Source organism: Motacilla alba, chromosome 4 (genome assembly GCF_015832195.1).
Source record: "Motacilla alba alba isolate MOTALB_02 chromosome 4, Motacilla_alba_V1.0_pri, whole genome shotgun sequence".
In the NCBI taxonomy this organism is placed as follows: domain Eukaryota; kingdom Metazoa; phylum Chordata; class Aves; order Passeriformes; family Motacillidae; genus Motacilla; species Motacilla alba.
Genome location: NC_052019.1, coordinates 41,534,104 through 41,559,599, shown reverse-complemented (window position 1 = coordinate 41,559,599; position 25,496 = coordinate 41,534,104). Strand labels below are relative to the sequence as shown.

Here is a 25,496-nt window from a genome sequence, read left to right as displayed (position 1 = left end):
AAAACCATCCAAGTCTGTCACTTGACCTTGGGCAAAACAAGTCTTTGTGCTTTCTTCAGAACTCCTTCTGTCACGTATGTTAAAAGAATCTGTAACCAAGCCATGATTTCAGCTGTCCTTGTCCAAAGTCAGTGGAGTTAGTAAAAGTCATTTTAGTCTTGTTAAACAAAGCAAAGATTCCAGTACATTCTCTTTCTGGGGACCGGTGCTATTTTGGCTGATTTTTTAGCATGTTCTGTGCTTCATTTCATGTGAACCTTTGGACAGAAACAATACCAGTTTTGTTTTCTTTAGTCCTTACAATACTAATGTTATTTTATTCAGCTCTTACTAATAGAAGCAAACAAAACAAATTGTTCTGATTGATGGCTACAAAACACTTTGATCTCTGAAATCAAGGTGTGCTTGATTACTATGTTTAAACTTTACCCTGCTTTTCTTTTTTTCCAGAAGTCAGATAATACCTGGTTCTTACTTCCAAACCTATAATTTCTTTTGGCATGAGAATTTCACAGTTAGAAACTGTTTGAGGCTGGGAGAAGTCTTTGGAGAAATATTGCAGTATGTTTGCTCTGTTCTTTCCATTCTGCCTCTGTGTTGGCTAATGCACACCTTGGACAGTGGGGCTAGAATAACCTTTTTATAGGGGTGCTGAGCCAAATATGCCTGTGCTTGGTATCAGGGAGGAGGAAAAGTCCCAGCAGAAGTGGAGTCACCAATAAGTAAGAATTGAGGAAAAAGATCTTTGAGTTATGCTTAAGGTTAGAGGACAAAAATCAAGGCATCTCTTTCTAGGTAGCAAAAACATTTCCTGTGTTTCCTGAATTGCAAATCCTAGGGTTTATGCTGAAGGGAGGCTGTTGCCAATGATGGCCAAATGGTAGCATTTTCCTTACTTTATATCTGACCTTAAGGACTTGGCTCTTCAGTAAATACACTTATTACTTTATTTAATCACTGCAGTCTTCTTAAAAAAACAGACTAAACCACCACTGCTCTATAAGCCCAAACAGATGCAGGAAACCACAGAAGCTAAATGTTCAGGAAGCCTGAATCAGTACCAAAGCCAAAAAATTCTTACACTGACTCGTATTTAGTAAGACTTAGATGAAGCCTTTATTATCATCTTTCATGACATTAAACACTGAACTTGCCCCATGTTTGCCCACTTGCCATCCACTTGGATGCCCTGTGGTTCTCTATAGTAGCTGGCAGACTAATAAGATTTTTTTGATATGTTTCAGACAGATAGTACTGTAAATTTTATTGTGATTAGGCAAATTCCTAATTGAAGGAATTTGAAGGTTCTAGGTGAAGTTACCATATTCTTCACTGGAATATGTTACAATGATAACCTACTAAAAGAGTTGTTAACAAGGAATCACCATTTTAAGAATAGCAATGCTCCTTATTTATGGTAGTCAAGAAATTTCTGTGAGATAATTTGGCATATTTATTATTTCTCATCACTCAAAACACAGAAGATAAAATCTGGGTTATGAATGCTAAATTGTATCATATGTCAGCATCACTTGCTATGCTATTTTTAACTTTCATTTTAATAAATTAATTTTTTAAGATTACATTTTTCTCTATATGAGAAGGAAAGTGAGACTTTGTGAAATGCACTCTTTAAAGTTATTTAGCACAGTTAATCATTTTAGGGAGTGATAGGGAGAATAAGGAGAGCAGAGAAGGGAGCACTGTAAAATATTACAGTTTCCTTTGTATCTTAAAAAGAAAGGGAATTTGCAAAACCAATTAGTTGTGGACTTCCACAAGCCATTAACATTCTTGTATTCCCCTCTTTTTTCCCTTTTGTGTTGGTTGGTTCTGGGATGGATTGTTCCATTGAGGCATTTCAGGAGCTTTCAAAAGAAGAAAGATGCACATCCAACAGAAGTTAGTAAAAACATACTCTAGCAGTTCTATGATTGTAATCATACTGGCACCACAAAACAATCCAAGCTGGCCACCTACATCAGCTGTAACAGAAGGAAATAAACATGTGTCATACAAAGCATCTGGTTTAGTCTAGCAAGCAAACAAATCCCTGCCAGGCTCGAGTGTTACATAAATTCAATATACATAATCCATCACTTTAGCAAAACAGAATTAATATTCTTAAGAAAGTTTACTGAAGAGGACTAATGTGTTGTTGAAAATTCTAAATAAAGCAAGTACAACACAAGACATCCTACTGTGAAACGAATACTTAAAATATTTACTACTACTATGCCCTTTTAGCTGTTCCCTTGCTTCTCATCCCCATGCTCTGCCTCTCCTCTCCAAATCCCCAAAATGTCACAGTTCTTACAGTCCTCTCTGTGACAGAACCATAAACTAGTGCCAAACTTAATTCTTACTCTCAGCTGCTGTCCATACCACAGCTTCTTTAATGGAATGACAGGAGACAGTATCAAAAATTACCACAAGACAGACATGATTATTACTATTATATATAAAAATGATGGCTTCTTGTTCAGAAGCCCACATAGTTTTTTTATTCAGGAGGTGAGAGAACTAAAAAAAACAGTTGTTTTTTTTTTTTTTTTTTTGTCTGGTGGTTTTTTAAAATTACTATTTTCAGATTAATTATTAATCAATAATAAATATTAAGCAGTCACTTACCAAGCAACTCAGAGATAGTCAAAGCCTTCTGCTGCTGTGTTATTTTGTAGCTCAGATCATGATATTTAATCTCAATACGCACAAGGTTTTGCCTAGTGACAAATACATAGAGTTTACTTGAGACAGTCAGGAGTGCTGCTCATTTTTACCAACACCTGCCAGCATGGTGTGAGTTCAGGCAGAGGGATGGTGTCTTTAACGAAAAGTTAGATGAGTTTTATCACAATCAGTTACATGAGAGAAGGAGAAAACCCTAAATCCAAATAACAACAGCAGTTTAGCAGGAGTAGATCTTCCCACTGTTTTGAAAAGGTAGCTCTAGATCTGTACTGTGGGGTAGACTCATATTTTTTAAGGATCACTGAGAGAAACTCGAATGTAAATGTCAAGTAAAGTGTAGCCTAGTGCTCTTAATTACATGCAACTGCATATTAAATTGTGCTTATTTCAATTGACATGTTTGTGCAGAGCAGTGCTTGTCCTAAACTTGGATGTTCAGTTCTACCCTCTGCCAGTAGCTTCACTTACCTAATTATATTCTTGCCTGCTGCAAAAGTGGAAGAGCAGGTCAATCTCGGAGCAAGACCTGTGTAATGACTGAGTGAAGAGCTCCTCTTTATGGTATCTTGTCTACAGAAAGACTCTGCCCAAGTCTTAAATGGAATGTGAAAATAGTGGGTTTGGAAGAACACTAACACAAAAACTGACTGCACAGATAATGCCAATGGCTCAATGTCCAAGTAGAGTAGTTTGACCAGCGCTGTTTAACATCTTTTTAGTGACATGGACAGTGGCACTGAGGAGGAGTGCTTGGGAGGAGTGCTTGGTCAAGCACTTCAGCAAGTTTGTTGATGACACCAAGCTGTGTGGTGTGACTGACATGCTGGAGGGAAGGGATGCCATCCCGGGACCTGGGACCTGGATAGGCTTGAGAGGTGAGCCTGTGCAAACCTCACGTAGTTCAGCAAGGCCAGGTGCTAAGTACTGAACTTGGATCAGGGCAAGCACAAGCACAAGTGGAGGTTGAACAAAGAATAGAATGAGAGCAGCCCTAAGTGGAGGGACTTGGGATGTTCATTGAGGAGAAGCTCCATACAAGGCAGCAATGTGCACTTGGAGCTCTTAGAGTCAGCCTGGACTGCATTGAAGGAAGAGTGAACAGAAAATTGAGGGAAGGTCCACAAGAGTGAAGTAGAGGGACAGAATGGAACACCTGGAGGGTTTTGTCCAGTTCTGGGGCTCCCATCATAAAAAGGATGTAGAGAGAGTCCAGAGGAGGACATGAAGATGATCAGAGGGCTGGAGCACCTCACCTATGAGGACAGGCTGAGAGACATGTGGCTGTTCAGCCTGGAAAAGAGAGGTCTCTGGAGAGAAATTACAGCAGCCTTCCAGTACCTAAAGGGGACTCACAAAAAAAACCCCAAAAAACAGAATGGGACTTTTTACAAGGACATGCAGGGATAGGAGAAGAGGAATGGCTTTAAACCGAAACAGGATAGGTTTAGATTAGATATTGGGAAGAAAGTCTTTATTGTGAGGGTGATGAGGCACTGGAAGAGGTTGCCCAGAGAAGTTGTGGATACCCCATCCCTGGCAGTGTTCAAGGCCAGGCTGAATTGGGCTTTGAGCAACCTGATGTAGAGGGTGGTATCCCTGTCCATGTGGGTTGGAACCATCCAGGGGTTGGATGATCATTAAGGTCCTTCCAATCCAAACCCTCCTATGATTCTTCAGAAGTGTTAACAGCTACAGGTTTTTGCTTTGACAGTGACAATGATAGTCACCCATTACCAATAGTCACAAACATAAAGTATTTTCTATACAAAATCATCACTTCTATCTCTTTGGGTGAAAATTCTAAAATTCAGGTAGCACTAATGTATAAAAATAATCTTATTCTCCTAGATTCTGTTAGTAAGGCTCCTGACCTTGTAATGGATTTGCTAGCAGAATTATCCAATAAATATTTAACTTTTTTTCCTCATAACACATTCAGAAATAATTACATCTCTATGTTTTGTAGTTTTAAATGTGTACTCATTAATGTGTTGGCAGGCTTCCTATTGGTTAAGGCCTGGTAACAGGGGAATTTCCTGTATGATCCCTTGCGTAATTGAAGAATTACTGAGGTGTGCATGATGTTTGCAGACAATAAAATAATCAACAAAGATAAAATGTCCTGAAGGGATTAATATTCTTTGTATGTAACAGGTTTAATTTTCATAATGTTCATTTGGAACAGACTTTTTAATAGGGCCTGTAGATATAAGACAAGAGGTAATTGTTGTAAACTAAGGGTAGATTCAGACTAGGTGTAAGGAAGGCATTTTTTACAACAAGCGTGGTGAAACAGTGGAACAGGTTGCCCCGAGGGGTGTAGAATAGCCCATGCCTGGAAACGTTCAAGGTCAGCTTGGACTGGGCTCTGAGCGACCTGATGTAGATGATGATGTCCCTGTTCATTGCAGGGGAATGGGACTAGTTGACCATTAAAGGTCCCATCCAACCCAACCATTTTATGATTTGTATTGTTCCTGTGCGTGCATAAACATATGCCAGCATTTACAGACTGATGGCTTCAAAAGTGAGAAAACCATAGTCACTGAGACAATGAAACTCATAGATATTTAATGAATCAAATGTTCTACAGTTGTTTATAAACATACTTTGATGTTGTATATACTATGAGTTCATGTAGCACCTGCCTTTATACTTATTTGTACTGCTGACATCTCTGGCTATGGGAAAGAGGCAATTCAGTGTATGAAACTGTATTAAATTTTCTACCTCCTTTTTCTGAGTAGTGCTTTCAATCACACACAACCATCCTGTTTCTCTCTTCTGCTACCTCGTGATAATTGATGTGGTACCAAAGATTTTCTAAATAACTTTTATAATATAAATAGTGTTAGGGAATTCTACTAACAATAGAAAATGTCATTAAATCTGTGGCATTGCTGCTACAATAAACCCAGGTCTTCAATATTTACAAAACTTCCTTTGGGAATAAGCTAAAAGGAGAACAACTTTATACTGCACCTATTTGTGTTATTTCATTGCCTTAATTTGTGGAAGTGTGAAGACTGGTTTTCTCTACTGAATCGATTGTGAATAGGTTTGATAACCCTGCTTTTTTTATTCCTAATTGAAACAGTGATCAAAAAACTATTTCATCAGAGATTAGTGAGAGAGAAGGTAATTGAGAATATTACTTTGTAATTGCATTATCTATTCTTTGTAATCCAGTCTTAGGTGTATCTAAGTGTATTTTATATATATATGTATCTATGTGTATAATACACACATACATCAATATAGATATGAATTTTTATAAATCTTAATCAGTTTTGTCCAAGAGATTATGCTATCTCACAGACAATGTTATTAATACCACATGTAAGAATATCTTTTTAAGGTCATACTTTCATGATACACTCTGCTAGCATGGTTAAAAGGAATAGATAATTTCTTTGTTAGGCAAGGTGTTAAGCAAGATTACCTGATGTATTCTGAGCTTTTCTTCAGTTTTGTAGAGAAATATTTTATGGCTTTTTCTCCTCCAAAGTTTGAATAGGTGACAGTGGTAGGATAATCTGTTTCTTCACATGGGGTAGGGCAAGTGGAATTGTGTGTTCCTACTGTACATAATCCTTTAATCTCTATATCATCTGAAATTTCAGAAGAAATAATTTTATATAACATTTCTTAAAAAGCACACAGTTTAAAAACTTTTTTAAAAATACTTACTAAATTACTTTTAATTGTCTTTGAGAAATGTGTGGATTAATTATCCCAGGAAAAGTGGATACTTACCAGTATTGAAGGATCAAATAAGTATTTGCAACTTTCGTTTGGGAAACTGGTGCACAAAAACAAAGGTTGAGATATTTTTCTCACTTTTTCCAAAGAAATACAGCACCTCTAAATCTTTCTGCCTTCATTGGGGCTTTATGTGCTTATTATTTCTCACCCACAGTTAAACAAAAAGACAACAGAAGACTTTCCATGTACTGTGCTAGTTTTTAAATTAAATACTTAGGTATATATCCTTGGTCTTGATGCCTTAGTGCCCACCCAGCTCATTTCAGTGCACAGAAGCAGCTTCCAGAGCAGTTCCAACTGTTGTTGGCTATCATCTGATAACTCTGAAAACCTTGGTAAGACAAGTTCACTTTACCTTAACCCCTGCCTGCCATTTGATAATTAGGCTCAAGACAGCTAAGAAGGCTTAGGGAAAACTTTTTCTCTTCAAATACTGAAGAGAAGTCATAAAATTCTGCAGGTCTGGCTTCCATGAAAGTGGGGAGCCATTTGTCTTTACAAGGAATTACAGAAAGAATTACAGAAAATAATCATTACAGAAATCTGGCAAAACTAGAGAAAAACAATGTGGAAGAAAAATTGTAGGGCATAAATGTTTCCTAAATCATAATCCATCACTGTGAGATGAGCACTGTGATTTCCTGCTTGTGGTGCTCTATTTGTCCTGTTTGTGGGGTGGCAGAGGTTGTGTCTGTTCGCTCTGCTTGTGGGCTTCTCACTTTTGCAAAGCGCAGAGGAAGAGATATCTCAGCCTGTTAGCTGATGATTTGAAATACTCTCCAGGGATGCTGGGGTTGTGGATTTTATTCTGGAGAGGCAGCCTTTAGAGCTCCTAAAATAATGTTCTTAGTGAGTCCTGCCGATATTGGATAAGTGTGCTGTTACTTGAGATTTTGTTATCAGATGCCTTATGTCTCCAACACTGTCAAAGGAGAGTCAGTCCCTAAAATAAGATCTCAGGGACCATATATCTAAAAAGCTTCTGGGATCCAGCTCTAAATCCTGCCCATCCTTCAGAGGAATTTAGGGTCATTTTTGCTTATTGCTCTGTGTTTTCTTTGACATTCAGTCACTGAATATCTATTAAGTAGAATCACATACATCTTCCCTCATGACAGGCTTTTAAAGATCATCGTTATATAAGAATGTGAACTTAGTGGAATCCATTTTAAAATAGTTTACGGGGAAAAAAAAAAAGTAATTGTTCACAGTAGTAGATCTGGCCTGAGTGTTGCACACACCTTATCAAAACAGTCCCCCCCACCAATTTCTGAGTTGACTAATCACTCAGAGAGAGTCACATTACACAATTATTAAACCAATTAAAAAGAAAGCTTTCTGAAGTTCATGAAAAGTTACTTCTCAGATTACCATTTTAAGTATTTTCCGGTCTGTTGCAGTGACTTACAAATTTCATACCCACTGTGCATAGATTATATTTTTATGGAAAAGAATTGCATTTCAAGTGCTTTCAAAATTTATAATTTACTTTTAAAACAATGAAACCTTAAATCCAGTGATTTATGTTTTACTGTATTATTATTTTACTGTTATTACTGTACTGTTCAATCTTCTTGCACAAAGAATACAGCACTGGATCTAGAAGGATGCTGTGAAGATGTGAAAATGCTAGCCAGAGGCTTGGTAATTAAAAACAGATTAGTTGGATATTCTTCCATTTTAAACCATTTCTGACTGCTAAAATGAATTCTTCTATTCTTCTATTAGTTTGTATATATATATATATATATATATATATATATATATATATATATATATATATACATAAAACCACTTTTTTTGGAGTATTTTTGTGTGGTTTGTTGGTTTTTTAATGGGAATATATTTCATGCTCTGTCTTGTCTCTGTTTTCAGAATATTAAATGAACTGGGATGTACTCCATTTCAGATTATTTTCATTATTGATATTGTCTACTATTTGGAATTGGCTTGGAAATCACGAATATGAAGTTATTACTTACAGACTGCTGGATAAACACATTTGTAAAACTTCAGCAAGTCACATTCTGTTCCATTTCCTAAAAATAAATAAAAATATTTAGGAGCTTCAATTAACCATCTAACCCTTAGCTCTATTTGTACTAAACTGAAATGTAATGTCATCAAAGCCTGCTCACCACGTTAATGATTACACAACTGAGAGATCAGTTCAGTTGGGCACAGTGCAGCTGCCAACACCAGGAGGGGTACAGGCTGAAGAGACACAACAGACCAAGCCAGGAGGCTGCTGTTGGAGCAAACACCTTAATTATGTGTACCAGCCTGAACTGCCTTTAAGCTTAAGAGTGGCTCACTTTGTGTTAGCTTGCTAAAGATGGGAATTTCTGCTTTTCCTAGTGGAAACGAAAAAACAAAAACCCAAACTAAGGTAGATTTGATATGAGATTATATCCCATGTGTTTCTGCAGAAATGTTGAACTTCATGCAGGAGTTTTTGGGAGATCCAGGGGGTTAGATAGTTAGATGCTGAGCTAGAGCAAAATTTTCAGTTGGCCTCAGTTTCACCCCATTTTAAAATTTTTTCCATCACATGGTAATGTGTAGCAGTTTAGCACACAGTTCCAGAAGGCATTGCTCTCCTTTATCTAATTGTCCTTGTAAAAAGTTGTATAAAGCTGTCACCCCAGGCATGGGAGACCCAGACTTAATTGTCTTGGCAACCTCTTTTCCATGACAGATTGCAGAAGACTGCCAACTTCCTTTCCCAGGAGTTCTCAAACTAACAGGCTAGAGATTACACATTAATGGGTCTGCTTTAGTAAAGGGAATTCTGCCTTGCTTGAGCCTATTTTAAAAATACAGTGAGTCAGTACAGGCTTTCCTGTGGCTTTTCGTGTGATCCAGTGGCTTTCTTGCCCACCAGTTGTGAAAAAAAGAGGGGCAAGAGCAGAGATCTGGGTTCCAGGGTTGCTTTAGGTGACAGTATTGTCATTAATGCTGAAAAGGTGTGAGAGCTCAGTGTTACTATACATTTCTAGAGTGATTAAGAAGCCTGGATACTTTAGGGGAGTATTACAGCATGCACCTGGTGCTCCACATTTGAAGCTGATTAGAAGACTTCATACAGCATGTTTGGCTTTTGTAGAGCCTTTGCTGCTGCCATGCTCTTTCTATGGCTCATGTAGGAGTCCTGAGATTCTGTCTTCAAGCATGCTCTTCTGCTGTGCTTGCTGAATACCTGCCTGCAAAGTAAGTTGTCTGGTTTACGTGTGGAAATGTATGCCTTCTTATGGGTTCAGTTCCAGCTCCTTAGGAAGCCAGGTTGAAGACTACAGACCTGTCTCACACGCCTGGGGCATAATTGTTTCTTTCTATTTTTTTGGACTGTGTCCTAAGAATAGACAATAACCCAGATGCTAGGTCTAGGCTTGACCAAATATCTTGCTTGTTTCCTTGGAATTTTAATTAATATCAACTGGAGATTTCCCTCAAATATGTGCTCTATCTCCTTGGCTATTCAGTAACATGTGAGGTCTTCCAGGAAGATGATCAGTGTGTGGTATGATGATACTCCTGAGAAATACCTGGAAGAATGAATGGCAAACAGCCACACCAGTCCTGTATGTACCGGGCTTTGCATTCCAGCAAACATCCATTAGTACTATAAATCTTGTGGTACTGAAGCTTTATATCAGGCTTGCACTCTCCCCATGGGTATTCTTGGATAATTGACTGTAGGGTAATAATAACAAAAGATACAATTTTTTTTGGGATCTGTTTTAAACGTTGGTAATGCTTTTCCACATTTTAAAGTGCTGCAGGAAGCCTGTTGAAGACATAAGCTGTAACATTGTGATTTAATTAGAGGCAATTACAGTTCATGCTCTTGGGATTAAAATTTCATCTCCCCTCTCTCAAAGCAGTAGTAGGGCCTGATTAGACAGTTCAGTGTCAAACGGTACTCTATTCCACTTGAGTTCTACTAGGAATGTGAGCTACCCTTAATGGTAGCAGAACGTGTTGATAGGGAAATTCTGTGGCGTCTTTTTATCATTGTTTGTCAATGAGGTTGTAAAGTTACAGGAAATAAAGGCTGACTTTGATAGAGACAATTTGATAGAGAAATTAGGAAAACCAGTGATATTCTCCCAAACAGCAGTAATTTCATTTGTGTCCAGAGGAAATGTTATTTTTTGGAGTCACTAAGGCATAATAAATATTTTACATTCAAAACTGTCTGATTCGTTGTTAGTGCTTCAGAAGCGAATTAGAGACAGTAAAAAACACTACTTGCAGTCTATGGGCAAAGTCCTTACCTTCAGCTGGCGGATTGCGACCTGCGCGTGCATCCCCACTGGTGTCAGTAAACCTAAACCATCAAAACGTGGGAGCTCTTGGGGTGAATGGATAACAAAAGTTATTCCAGCATCAGTATAACCAAGAGTAGGTTCATCAGTGAATTTGTCCTGATACAAAAAGAATTGTTTAAAGTAGTTTTGGCTTTGCTTGCCCTCTGAACTTCTAGCTATAATTATTGTGGTACTATGCTGTTTAGTAACATTTTTGGCCATTTACAGGAAAGTATAGAAGCAAACTGACTTTAATTTCCTTTGTTCATTACCTCTGTGGGTTTCTTTCCAGTTGCTATAAAATTTAAACCTTTTTATTCCTTTTTTCATCCCCCAATTTTAAATAAAAGGAGTCAGAAATGAGCATATACTCATAACTTGGAGATTTGTTCCTTTTACTTGCAACTACCCATCACATTTCACTAAGCTTTCCCTTATTCTCTTCAGAGCCTTTCACTCCTGACTCATAATTCCTAGGGAACAAAAGCCAATGTCTCAGTAATTTATCAGTCTGTTAGTTTTCTTCCTTGTTCTCACAAGGTGATATTCCCTGTGTTCTGCTTTTTTGTTGGTCAAAGACAATTCTAATGTCAGAAACAATTTACAGTGCAAAGGTCTTGGCTGGCATTGAGCTGCTGTAACTAAAATTTGGTGCTACTTAGAAACTGGCACCAGGTGACCTTTCCTTCTGGGCCTTTTATTAAGATGAACAGCTTGTATAAAATTAAATCACTCTTCTGATGACATGTTTCAGTTGTGGGTAAGCAGTGCATGTATATGCTCACTCACAACCTTCTTTCCCTTAGCTGGGCACAGAGTCACTAGTAATTCTGTCTTTTAAAATCTCTATTTGGGTCTTTCCTTTAAAATACCCTCACACTTAAAAATAGTCTTGATTTTGAATTTTGTGCATGATTTTCTGGAGACTTCTGTAAACCCAATCAAACAAAAATCCCAAACCAAACAAAAGAAAAACCCTCCGCTAATTTATAAGTTAGTACATGATTCATTGCTTATAATCCTTAGGATAGCTGTACCTGCTGGACATCAAAAAGCAAATGTAAGCCTCTTCCAGATAAACTCACTCTTCTTGCTGAAAGATCATTGTGATTAAAAGTAAAGCAGTTTCCATATTCAGTGAAAACATGTTCAAAATCCTTCAATAAAAGAAAATAGGAAAAAGTGAAATGAAAGAAAGAACACTTGCAGTTTCCTTAGTAAATTACATGCAAGAAAGGGACTACCAGGGTTGTTGTTGGGTTATTTTGTTTTATTTTTTCATCCAAAGTGCTCAATATTACAATCAGAAAAGTGGTTTTTGATGAAATATAAAAAATTATTTCAGCCCTTGCTATAGAAAATGAAGTTTAAAGGAGAAATTTCACATTCTTTATTAATACTTATGAGCTCCTCAGTATAATTTAAGGAGGTCCTGTTTTTTCTATACCTGTTACATTATATAGAAATTATACATTCAAAAATGACTTTTGATTTTTTTCCATTAGCTGCATAGTGAAGACTGCTTCAAAACTAAATGTCATGTTACATATGAAACTATAATATTTGCATTTTTCCCGAAACCACCTCGTAATTTAATATGACTGCATTTCATGGCTTTAGTTTTAGTTCTTAGCACTAGTGTCTTCCAGTTAAGAGAAGTCTCTAATGCCTAATTTTAGAAACTACAGCATATCTAAAGCTTAGATTAAACTGAAAGGATGTAGACCTGACTTCTTGGTTTACATTTTCTGTCTATGTTGGGAATTCCTTTACAGTGGAATTGACATAGAAATGGGATGGTCATATTTTTTGGCTGTTGTCCCAAATTCCCAAAGATGGGCTATTTTCCATATTTAAAATTCCTGTTACCCTGGCTGTCTGTATTCTTGACCTCAAGAACAAAACTACAGAATCACATCATGCAAAAAACTTCATTCAAACTGTCCTTCATTATAGGCCACTGATGGAAAAGGTTGTTAGATACAGCCTGGAGGTACGACAGCTTTCAAAGGCTGCTGTCTGTGCAGAAGTGGCATTAGGCAGAAAGCAATTTAAACTGAAATCCCATCTTACAGCTCAGAGAGTCCAGCAGGCTGCCTTTGTAGTCAGTGGGAGAACTGAGACCCTCAGGGTAATTTAGAGCAGGACTTTTGTTCGCTATTCTCTGACTGTAAAAGAGCATAGGGGAGCAGGTGGCAAAGCTAGATGTCTTAAGCTGAATATAAAAATATATCCCCATCCTTTACATTCCACTCTTTTAATAAAATAAACATATTTACCTGTGGGTAACATGGCTTTCCAAAAAAATCACATTCAAGCAATGTGCTGCTATTCAGATAAAACCCATTTTTCCTTGTAAAGTCTTTGATGCTGAAGTTCTGGTTCCCAAGAAGGAAATCATTTAACTCCTGGGAATATTTGTCTTCCATAGCAAATTTTTGGAGAATTGCAGATACAATGTTCCAAATTAAAAAAATTACTTTCAGGTTGCTCACAGCATGAGCTTGAAACCTGTCAGTGAGAAGGAGAAAGAATTCTTGGGATTCTGTAGTTATAGTACTGATCTCAAGGCTGCTTTTGACAAAACTGTGACAAAATTTTCTGTCTGCTCACAAACTATAATGGATTCTTGCCCAACAGGTTGCAGTTTGATCTCTACAACATGAACAAACAATATAGTCCCTATCTCTAGGATTGTATCTTCCATATCTGGAAACAGCAAATAGACACCTTCCCATGGCTGTTCTGGTCAGTCATATAGGAAACATTTCTGTTGTGTGTGGCTGTTTATTAAACATTAAAAACCAAATCCCCTGAGTAGATGAACCATTCACATAAGCAAACAACCAGATTAGTAGAACTGATGACAAGCTGAACAATTGCGTTTACATGTGAGAAACTAGCTGAGAGGAGCTGTCCCTTTCAGAAAAAAGAAAAAAAAAAAAAAGGCAAAAAAAAGAAAAAAAAGCTGTTCTCCTTAATTTAGGAAATTGAATTCTAATTCTAAGCACATTTGTAGTAGTCTCATAGTCTCATCTGCCTGCTTTACTAAGGCACTACACCCCACTGTAGACAGTGTACCTTCCCATGAACTGGTGGCACGGTGGTTTAAATCAAAGGTGATCTTTACTTTTTGAATCCACTTGAAAAGTCTCAAAAAAATTATGAGACTTTGGTGCTGCTTTTCTTGTGTACAGCATTGAAGTTCTTTATTGAAGTAAAGTAAGGCTTCACTGAAGTTATAAAGTTATTTTGTTTAAATGTATTAATGTAACATATTTGTGTAATAGATCTTAATGCCTCAGTTTAAGGAAGGTTAGTAGGAACAGCTCTTCACCTGTAAATTTGAGTCAAAAAATAAAGACAAAGGGAGTGCTGTGCCTCTTTGTCCTGCTAATGAAAAAACCTCAGTTAATAAAAACAGGAGGGGAGGATAAGCACAGCGTGACTGGCAGATGGATATGGCAGCAAACTGTTACTCAGATGGAAAAATGCAGTGCTCAGTAGCTGACTCCTTACAGTGTGCTGCTGCTATAGTTACAAGAAGTGAGGCATGTTTATAACAGCCAGCCCACTGCAGCCAGAGGGACTTCTGTCTGCAGTGCACATCGTGTGGTATAACCCAGGGTAGCTTTATGCAGGAAATGGGAAGGTGGCAGAGGGAGGCAGAACGACTCCAGGTCTTTGAGACTTGGGCTTCTGGCTGATTCTGCCAGCAGAAGGTGGAAAATGAGAAAACTTACTTATTTTTGTGGAAAAAAATGTGGATAGACTTTCTTTGTTTCTAAAACTGTTCATAAATTATGTTTTTGCTCTAAAAATCAGGCTACAATTTCATTAAATTATTTTTGAAGTGGCTGCACTGAACGTTGGCCACTGTCTTCAAAAGTAGAAATCTGTAGTGAAGTTCTTGCTTAGACACATGATTTCCAAACAACCCAAATGCTTTCCTCCTGCAAAAACTCCAGACATCAGCTGGAGTTGTAAAGGCTGAACGCCTCTGAAAAAAGGCATTTTACCCAAGGTGTTTTATGTTAAAAAATCTGGTTTACATTAGATTTTTACCTTTGTGTGAAGTTTCTATTTAAAACCATTTGTTAATCTCGTCTTTTATTTTTAGCTTGAGTGTGGCTAATGGCTGTCCATTAGTTACACTGAAAATCAACACTCATACATAGAACACTGCCACCAGTGTTTTTCTATTTCACCTTCTGTTCTGAAACTTAAAAATCATGTCATCTGAAGGAAGGTGAAGATTATGAAAGCAAACTCCCTTTCTTGATTCTCATATTTCCATCTTCTTTTAAGTACCATGTGGTGGTGGGGAAGACATGCCCCTCATAGCCACGTTTTCCTTGGTTTGTCCAAAGAGGTTGTGGAACCTGACTGCTTTCAGATAAAGATGTGTTGTGTCTCAAGAGCAAACAACAAACATAATTTTTTACCTGTTCAAGTTGCAGAAGGTCACAGCAGGGAATTTGACTTTTTCCACATACTGAACCACCACTGTAGTTGTGGTTGGCCAGCTGAAGTAGTAGATGAAGCGACTGCAGATCTGCCAAACAACAATGGCAAGGCAGCCTGCGACTACCAGCAGCCACAGTGCCCTGCGAGCCTTGCTCTGCGTGTGGATGATGTTATGCACACCATGAAATGAGGTGGATGAGGCAAACTCCTCATGATACTTCCTTCTGTCTTCCAAATCTGGCAGCACTTTCTTTATTAAACACAATCGTATCTTTTCCAGTATTCCTGAATGTGGAACAAAGTTAAAATATTAAAAAAATTAACATTTAACCATCACTTAAAAAATGAATCCACATATTTCTGATGTAAATTTTCCCTTTAATTGTAAATTCTCTCTTTAAGCAATGAACTTGCTTCTGAGGATGGAAGAGTTGTGTGCTAAGAGATGGTCTCAGTGTTGCCCTGAGTATACAGTGTATCTTGCAATATTTCAAGCCCACAAATATTTAAGCACTTAAATTTAGGAGTAGTTCCACTTCTGGGGGAAAGACAGGATTTTGACATACCTCAGGGGTCTAAAACCATAGGTTGTTGTGAACTTATGTGAAAAGTTAAACATCTCATTTTTACAATAACGACTCCATAAAGGACTGGTCCTTCACACATGCTCTGACAAATTAGGTTTAAAATTAATGATAAGGGATTATATGAAAGGGAATTTCACTCTTTCACCATTAAAAATTTCAAGATAAGAATTGGAAGGTTACAGGTTCAAAAGAATATCTAATCTCATTTTCTTAGGTTCACACTTATCTGATTCCATAACTTTGAAATGGGGTGGGTTTAGTTTTCATTTGCATCATGTTTTCTATAAACTGATATTAAAATAAACCAAACCAAACAATTTTTAAAGCTGAGTTTAAGGGCTATAACAATAATGAATGTAATCAATACCTGGAACTGCAGTAACTTTCCTATGCTTAATGCTGAATAATCTTTTGGACATGGATTTAAACATTATTTTCTCTCCCAAAACATCTAAATAAGGGAAACTTCATGAAACCTTTTTTGTACCTTGTCATAATTGGATCACTCTTTTTGCAAAGTGCTTTTTTTATGGATTGCCACCCACTACTTTGTTTTGGCATTAAGCAAGTCCATAAGAACAGTAAATCAAAGAAAGTTTGTGAGACAGTTTTTAATATCTGAAAATGTATTATTTAGATCAGTGTTTAACAGCAATTAAATGCTTACCTTCTGTTTTTATCCAAAAAAAATTAGGTTTAATTGTTTGCATGTGTGGTAGGAAGAGAAGATAGTCTTTGAGGCTGTTACAGCTGGGCAAAGGAACAAAGGGATGTAAGAGTCATCTGCCAGAGCCACATCAGCCACACTGTGACCACATCAGTATTCTGGGGCGTTTCTTTGGTCCACAGTCTCTGGACCATGATAATGAAATCCCAGATGGTGCTGGATTTCAAAATGTTTCTGAAGGGAAAGAATTTACTTTATGTTGTTCTTTTAAGGTCTGTGTAAGAACTTTAGTCAATGTTATGTAATTTACTATGACCTCGTTTTATCATCAGACAGTTTTCCGCTACAGAACTGTTCAAAAGTTTCTCTCCTAGCTCTAGTGACTGCTGGAGCCCACTGCAAATCTGTTCAGCCATGTGTGGTTTTGTACATAGTGCTGGAATGGAGAAGATTTCTGGCTTTGCTGTAGGCTTCTATCTCAGTAGCACACGGGCAATGGGATGAGTTCTTAACATGTTCCCCAAAACAAAGCAGAGGGAGAAGTACATTCCTAACATCTCTGCATCTGCTGCCTGTAGCCTCCCACAACAGATCACAGGCAAGTCAGATCCTTTTCTCCAAGGACAGTGCTGTGAGAGTTCATTTCTCCTGTGTGCACTGTGCTAGGTATGAGAATGATAGCATGTCCCTACATAGAAGTCCAGTGCCATCAAAAAACACTTGTTACCTTAATCAGCAGAGGTGTAACTTTGAATCTAAGTAAACATGAAGCTAAGCTGTATTTCAGCTCCTGTGCATAGCTAGTATAGTAAATAATAGTAAGTAAAAATGATGTTTCATCTGAGAAAAACATTAGAAGTTTTGCTTTAACGTATAGGATTATCTAATAATAGCATGCTTCTGCTTTCATTAGCACTACTTTGTGAAAGTCTTAAAGAATCCTTACTCTACTTCTAGATTTCTTTAGAAAATGCTATTTAGCAATTCCCTAGTTAAAACTGTATTACCTTTATTCTAAATACACAGAGGGCCAATAGCTGAAGGCTTTTAAAATTTCTTAAGTAAGCATACAAATTTTTTTACAAGCTTTTTTTGAGCTCTCCCTTCTTTGTTGAAAAGGTACATTATTGCTACTTTTGGACAAGATGACAAATAACAAAGACCTTGGTACTCTAATATACCTAGTTACATACCTTTGGCATCCAATTGAATTAATCTCCTCAGCTGGTCCATGAGGCCGTGCTAATTTCAGTAGGGAAGGGATGGATAAGAAGCTGCCTTACCACTGTGATCACTGCTAGGTAATGGCTTTTATAGAACACTAAATGGGAGGTGATTCTCGATGACACATGGGACTGGGTAATTTACCTGCTGGGGTTGCTATGTTTTGCCTTTTATTAACACAGTCTGCAATGTGAAGGAGATAATTTTGATTACAGGATCAGATGTACACATTTATATACATTTCATTTACTTGTTATGCTAATAGTAGTACAAGTGCACTTCTGTATTGCGTCACCTTACAAATTTCTTTCATATATTTTCCTTTTGTTTTAGAAAGGCCTATGATCTTAGCTAAAATACTGTGCTATTCAGAACTGAATAGCTTCTCTTGAAATAAATAAGGAGCCCCTTCCTGGTCTGGAGGGCAGTAAATGTCTGAGTTCCTAGCAGGAACAAGATGCAGCTCATCCACACTTTTAATTGCTGCCTTCATAACTAGCTGCAGATTTCATGTTCTTGTGGACATTTCAGCAAAAATGAACTATTATGCCTAAGAACTAACCCTGTAGGCAAGGATGAATATACATACAGGCCCCAATCATTCCAGCAAGGCTTTATGCAAAAGTACAGAGGCTGGTTTTTTGTTAATGTGCAAAATTATCTCATTTGAAATTTATTTCTAGGAAAGAGCTGAGCATCTAATAAAAGTGAATAAAAATACTAGAAGATTCAAACCTGGGATGTACTTGATTAATGCTTTAGGAAAAAATAAGAAAAAAAAACCCTCACATTCTATTTCTAATCTCTTTACTTCTTTCCCTCTGTTAGTAGTTGTCCTGTTGGTCACCTACAGAGTTCTTGAGTTACCAGGTGTATCAGCTTGGGTCCTTGGTACCTCACTGCCTGGTTGTTTGCTATTTTCTGGTTCTGTTGTTAATACTACAATCAACAAGGTAAAGCACTGAACTCCATTTAATTATTCCTGGCTGACGAGATTCTGTACTCTACTGCTTGGAATTCCCAGCTCCATTTGTCACTGTTGCCTCACTGGTGGGACTCTCTGCCAGGGCAAGTTTTGCACAGCACTTTTGTTGACACAAGCAGTTTTTAAGATGTGTACAACTTGAGCCCAACTGATGCTCTGCTGAGCAGTTTCTGAGCCCTGCAGATCCATTGACTCCTATTAATGCAAACCACTGTAATTCACAGAACCCAGACAACCCTCTTGCCTGAGTTGCTTGAGTTCATAAAACAAATGATGTTAATCTTTTATACTGTTATGTGCATATAATTAAGAAGTACAAACTGTAAGTTACTTGGCTCTATATAAAGCAAGTGATTCAACTTTCTTTTTTTTTAAATTGTGTTGCTGCCTTACAGAGTTGTTATGCTTATGCAATACTTTAGATGAACAAGGCTTATGTTGTCCCCTTGTGTTTTACATAAGAAATTGATTTTGAAAAATGTCTTTCTTTTGTGGTTGTTTTATATTAATTCTTAAGCAAACACTAAGGGACGAAGACCAACCATCATCCTTCCCAAGTGGCTTGGTCAAACAGGTACCAGGCTGTAAGTTGGTCACAGGCAACTTGCTCTGTCCACTCACTCCTAGCATATGTACCTGGTTATTAAAACCACAGATTCCCTAATACTTAATGCAGTAAAGATAGGAAAACCAACTCTTGACAGTGGTGGTCACCGTTTTTCGCGTTCACACATAATGCAAATTTTGTACTCAAATTATTATTGAAGTCAATCTTAAGTGCTGTTCAGTTCTTATGTAATGGTGCTAAATTAAAAAGTAATGCTGCCGCCAGCGTAACTACATAGCTATTTCCTGAGACAAATAGATAACATGTTTCTGATAAAGTTAATTCTTTATAGCCTAGTTGCAGCAAAATGTCTTCTGAGAATTCTTATGGGTTGCTGAGATAAAATGCATGTGTACACATTATGTATTTGGTGTATATTTAGCTTTCATTGGACAATATTGTATTTTTTAGAATATATGAAAGTGTTTCTTTCCAATTCCTGTTACATGGCATCACCCTCCATAAGTGCTTTTTTGAGATTAATGCTTTTGGTGTTTTGCTTAGCTCTTTCTTTTAATAGAAGCATCTCAAATAATATCTACTTTTAAGACAGAAGTAATGCATTTACTAATATGGCAGACTACAAATACTTTTACTCAATTCACACAAAAATATTAGCAGAAAAAGGCAAAACAGGAAAAAAAACAATGGAGTGATCACTGCCTGGATTGTTATAATGTATTGCCATTTCATGGAATGCTGGTTACTAATAGTATATGCAAGCATCTATCTTGCTCCTTCCTTGGAGCATGCCCTGAAAGTGGATTCAGCAATGGGGGGCAGAAGGGGCTGCAGCAGGAGGTGCTCAAGGAGAGTTTGACCGCTCATTGAGTCTCTCTCTACATTGATGAGGAATCAGCTATGACTGGAGAAATCATGAGCTCTCATCATTATTTTCTAATGCTTAAAGATACTAGAAATTCCTTATTTTTTGTTTTCTTATGTTGGTGTTATCCTGCCATAATTTGAACTGGTTACTCCTTTTCCCATCCTGTGGTGTACTGCAAGTTGCTTATTGCCCTTCCTTTTGAAAGGAAAGTATTTTTCACTTTTCCATCCACAATCTTCTGTTAGTTATACAGCTCAATTCTTTCATCTTTCTTAAGGATATTTTCTACATCAAACATTTATTGTTCTTGCTGTCCTCTTCTGAACCCTTTCCACACTGTCTTCATCTGTCTTGAAGAGTGGTGCCCAGGACATAATATAATTGATAAAGTCTTTCTGATGCTGGATAGAAGTGAGGGTCTCCATGCCATGTAGAAAGTTGCTATTTAAAAATTCCAGTATAAGGTTTGCTCTAAAGAACTTCTTATTTGTAAGTTTGGTTATCATGGCTGAAATTCAAAAGTACTGCTCTTTGCATCACAGAAGCTGCACATTATTAATTTCAGTGCATTAAGGTAATTCTGAATTCCAGCTGCTGTCTGCCAGCACGCTATTAGACTTCCCAGGCTGCTCTCATTTGTCAGTTAAAGAAGTGCACAACCTCTTCCATCATCTATTCCATCACCCCATCTGTTAATGATAATGCTGAATAGGATGAGATGAGCACATTTTTGTCAACGTTTGTCCCAAACCAGCCCTTTGCACTTGCCAGACAGCTGTACCGTGGCGTAAACAGCAACACGAGCTGAGCCACGTGGAGGCATGGGAGTAGCTTATGGTTCCAGGTTTGTGCTTCACTGGACCTGACCGGTAACCAGGACTGGGGTGCTCAGGAGGGGAAAAACAGCTCAAAGAATTATATACTTTATATACCAAAGTACTGTGCCCTGAAATGTGTGGCTGCAAGGCACAGCAGAGGATAGGTTTGCCATGGGACAATGCTGTGGAATGTGTTCAAGATATGTTCTTTCTCCTAAGTTTACAGTTCTGGCTGGCACTGATTCATTTACATTGATGAAAGCCTGTTTGGGCAATAGAAGTGAAAGAACATTTTCTCCATACTTGGAGAAAATTATCAGTCAAAAATTATCAGCATCTGAAAGAAATACTGCTGCATTCTGCTGAGCCACAAATGAGAGATGGTGGGGGGAAATGTTGTGCTGGGATGTGTGAAACATAAATGTAAATTAAAAGTATTCTGGGAAGTGATGACACAGTTCTTTGTGTTTAAGATTTGAACAAATGCAGTATTTAGAAAAGAAAAAAATAATCTTTCCAGCACTATCTCATCTCTTTGTTTGTAGTTTGCAAGACCTTGATCTCTGTTCCTCCCCCAGGTACAAATGTCTGATTGGATTATTAATATTGCATCAACTTTAAGCTTGTTTGTTTTAGCCTGGAGTCACCAAATTTTAGTTTTCTTAAAACCAGCTGTTAATTTCAAGTGCTAGTTAGAGAGTAAGTCCAGTTTGGAAAATCTCAAAACACACAGAAGACACATTTTAGTTCCAAGCTTAGCTTATGCTCTTCACCTTCCTTTTATGTGTCGTTACTCACATATCTCTTGCTATGTTATTATTGGGTGAGGAAGTGATTTTTTGTTCAGTGCTGGCAGAGTAGCCAGCACAGTGAGGTTCTGGCTTAGGACACTGGGGGCTTCACCTCTACAATTTCAGTTGTGCTTTGTCAACCAAAACAGTAGCTGCTGTACTGTATTTCACTATAATAGTTGTGTGTTATCAAAATTATTTCATCACTATAATTTTACGAAATTAACCATGCAACATCTGTATGTAGAAAAGATATTTTCCTTTTGAGTACTTTGTCTCACAAAGGTCACAGCAGAATCTGCACAAATGCAGAACAGGGTGACTGGGACTACAAAGGCATAGTGCATCTATTTCTCATTAGCCATAAATTAACACCAAACAGAAATGAAAATTACTTGATTATTTGGCAGGAAGTTTGAAACTTACACATGGAAATACTCCTTCACATGATATGTGAAGTTGTGGAACTCTTTGCTGCAGGTTGCAGAGTAACAGAATCCACAAAAAGGTTATTAAATGCAAGAACACAGATATCTTAGGAAGTCCTGGGCTATCAAAATTGGAAAGTTACATGAATACTCTGGGGAAATTATTGCACTGTAAGCTTGCTTGTAAGCTTGTTTTTAGTTTGTTGGGGTTTGGTTTGTTTAGGTTTGCTGATGGTGTTTTGTTTTGTTTTTAATGTTTGTTTCTTTTGTTCTAATAGCTCTTTCCAATACATCTTTTACTTTCCCTTTGAAACTTTTCAGCATGGCATGACCTACTTGGATCTTTGACTCACTGCAGGCATTGGTACATATGTAGAAGCCATGTGTGCGGGGTAGCTCCTAGTCTGCAATTTTTGGACAAGAGTGCTGGGAAGCTTCACGCGTCATTTGTTTGCAGTCAGAAGCTCTCTGAGCTCTTTCTTCAAGTTAGCAAACACTAGACAAACAAATTGATTTGTAATGATTTTGTAATCAGGACGAGAGTTTGAGCTGTGGAATGGCTGACACTGTCCAAACCACTTGTGGGTGTATTTTTTCTTCTCCATGAGTGATTTCATGTAGGAAAACTTGAGATCTGGCTTGGGTGAACAGGTCACTTCCAATTAATACTTTTTTTGGATTCATGACAGTATGTAGAAGGTCAGTCAGACCATAATGTTTCAGACAGAGAGCCCCACAGTGAGAACATGCAAACTCCTGGCTCTGGCTGTATCCATAAATTGTGCTGCAGGCCACCTCGGCCTTACATTGAACCTCCCTTGGCCAGGCTGGAGAGAGGCTCCCTTTTTGCCCAAATGAATCACTTCTCTCAGTCCAAGTGAGTTCAGTTTGTCTCTGCTCTGCAGCCCTATTGCAGCCAGTCCAGCCACTCTACACCCACCTGGGGAAGGGGAGGTAAATGGAAAGGGGGCCAGGGTGAATTAAGAGGGGTGCTTAACAATTCCCATGCTTGGTCATGAAGGCCGTGACAGTTCATTTGAAGGTCACAAAGAGCATTTCTGGGAAGCTGTGAGGTTTTTGTTGTGTTTTTCTTTTTTCTTTTTTCTTTTTTTTTTTTTTTGTTTGTTGGGGTTTTTTTTCTGTTGTATGTAACTGTTTGCCTTGTATTCAGCCCAATCACAAAACAGAACATTCTGACTTTCTGTTGAAGATTAGAGTCCTCTGTGATGAAAAGAAGGCTTTTTTTTTTTCTGGCTTTCATATGTTAAAAGTAAATTAACAAATAACTAAATAAAATCTCAAGGGCACACACACTCTTGGTTTTCTCAGCCTTGCTCAGTCATCTGCAGCATGAACAGCAAGTTATGTGTGTGGTTAGATCTGCTTCTTTGTGGTTCTGAGAGTTCAACTTGAAAAAGGGAAATGAAGGTACATTTTGAGAAAAAAGCAATACCATAAATTTTAATTTAAGGTTATGTTTTGCTTTCAGATACATTCACATTGAAGAGCTTTTTTCATCAAGATTTGTTTATGATTATTCTAGTAGGGAGAGATGACAAAGTGGCTATCAATCTCTCTCAGGATATAAAGGACACTCAAATAAAAATCAGGTCCCTAAAGTGAGCCCCAAAATTGAGCAGCATGGCAGAAGCACATTTATTTCTAAGGGTGTCTGCAGCCATGCCAGTGTTCAAGGCTCTGAGCTGATCCAGACCTGAGGGCTCTGGTAAGCTGTGCTGTCCTCTACACTGCCAACAAACAGTTTCATAATCAGGTCATACAAGCCACTTAAATTATTTTACTACTAAGTTCATTACATACTTTGCAGCCTTATCGAGATCAGATGAAGGCAGCCAGTAAGAGGAATGACCTTGTCTATGACCTTGTCTATGTCTGAAAACCATTGTCTATGGTTTTATTTCAGGGGTTTTCAAGTCCTCATCAAGATATCTTTTTCCACTGATCTTGGAGATTTTGAGATCTATTGTAGTTGCAATTGTTAGAGAGCTGAAATCAGCTAGTGTGAGATTAAATTTTCTTAAATTAATGGATGCAAATATTATCTATAATATTACCCATTTTTTTTTAGGAATTGGTCAGTTTACAGCCTTGGGACCAATCAGCTATGAGGTCCTTAAAAAAAGATTTTGACACGTTTGAAACACTGGAAAAAACTCTAAATTACTCTTGTCTGGCTGATTTACTTGATTGACTGAAGCTTGTCTGTTGCTGAATTGGAAGGGGTGTTTGTATAGTTGTTGATTAGACAATATCCCCAGCTAGATTTCAAGTGAGTTTGCTAACCCTGAGTGAATTAATGGTACTATTACTTCCCAAATAGGGAGTTAATGTTTTGTTAAGTACAGAGTGTAAAAGGGCTCGGATACTTCAAAGTCCTTTGCCTACTGGGTAGGCCACGTAAAGGTTGCCTGTCAGAGATCATTGCACTGGAAGTTTATACTTCTCTGTATTTCACACAAGAAAATAAAACTGCACAAAAAACCACACATTAACATATTTTGTGAGGCTAAAAGTTCAAAATTTTCCAACTGTCATTATTTTTATTGGTTTCACATTCTTTCTTTCTTTGTGCCATGAGAAAAGATAACAGCTTGATTTCATTATGTAGGCTCAGTCAGGATGTTTCAGGTGAAGTTATACAGGAATGACAAGATAAACCTTCTTTTTCTTTTGAGATATATGGATGTGCAAGATTTCCACATTTGTAAATCAAGCTGTTTGAGTGTAATTATGTCAAAAGTGGCTTTCAACATTTGATTTCTGAAGTCCTCACTTTCATCTCTACTTGTCTGCATGGCTGAGCACACATGTAGGTGTGTGTAAGGAGAGGATTAATTTCTTCTGTCAGGGTTTATATCATGAAGGAAGAATTCCTTGACCTTGCTTGGTGAGTTGCTTCAGTGAAGTCCTACATTGCTTGTGGCTCAACTTAATTTTAAGCTGATTTGTGTAAAGCCTGACAAATGACAAATGGCTGAACAGGGTATCCATCCCATCATCCACATCCTACATCTGCATCTTTTTTTATGGGCAAACTACTCTTAAGTGACTGGAACAGCTGAAACCACCACACAGAAACCACTAAGCAGAGTAAGTCTTGCAGAGAGCAAATGATCCAGGGTCACAGAGGTCCTGTCGTTTTGTTTGCAGTGAAACTGAGCATTAACTTTTTTTTCAGAAAGGGCTGGCAGGCAGAAAAGAAGTGTATGCTAGTTACATGTTACTTCATTGTGTGTTAAGCTGATGACCAGATAGAATTGAGTAACATTTGTCAATAAATGAGACTGAAACTTTTGTGCAAGGAGA

At 37.7% G+C, this 25,496-nt stretch overlaps 1 protein-coding gene across 1 annotated transcript; it reads right to left on the bottom strand.

Moving 5' to 3' along the window:
* Positions 1 to 1,092: 1,092 nt before the first annotated feature.
* On the bottom strand, positions 1,093 to 17,720 carry ASIC5 (acid sensing ion channel subunit family member 5). Its single transcript, XM_038135984.1, has 10 exons — positions 17,681 to 17,720; positions 15,212 to 15,518; positions 13,046 to 13,277; positions 11,804 to 11,923; positions 10,734 to 10,883; positions 10,002 to 10,149; positions 8,439 to 8,495; positions 6,134 to 6,302; positions 2,632 to 2,723; positions 1,093 to 1,985 (listed from the first exon to the last, which is right to left on the bottom strand). The coding sequence occupies exons 1-10, from the start codon at positions 17,718 to 17,720 to the stop codon at positions 1,786 to 1,788; spliced, it is 1,515 nt and encodes a 504-aa protein (XP_037991912.1). The 3' UTR covers positions 1,093 to 1,785.
* Between the last annotated feature and the right edge of the window lie 7,776 nt (positions 17,721 to 25,496).

What these genes read in the sequence shown, in the direction of transcription:
- ASIC5 (XM_038135984.1), bottom strand. Translation starts at nt 17,720, where the DNA reads ATGGACCAGCTGAGGAGATTAATTCAATTGGATGCCAAAG. An exon ending in AATTCAATTGGATGCCAAAG is followed by an intron (nt 15,519 to 17,680) that starts GTATGTAACTAG and finishes TTCCACATTCAG; the next exon opens with GAATACTGGAAAAGATACGA. An exon ending in TCGCAATCCGCCAGCTGAAG is followed by an intron (nt 10,150 to 10,733) that starts GTAAGGACTTTG and finishes ATTACCCTACAG; the next exon opens with TCAATTATCCAAGAATACCC.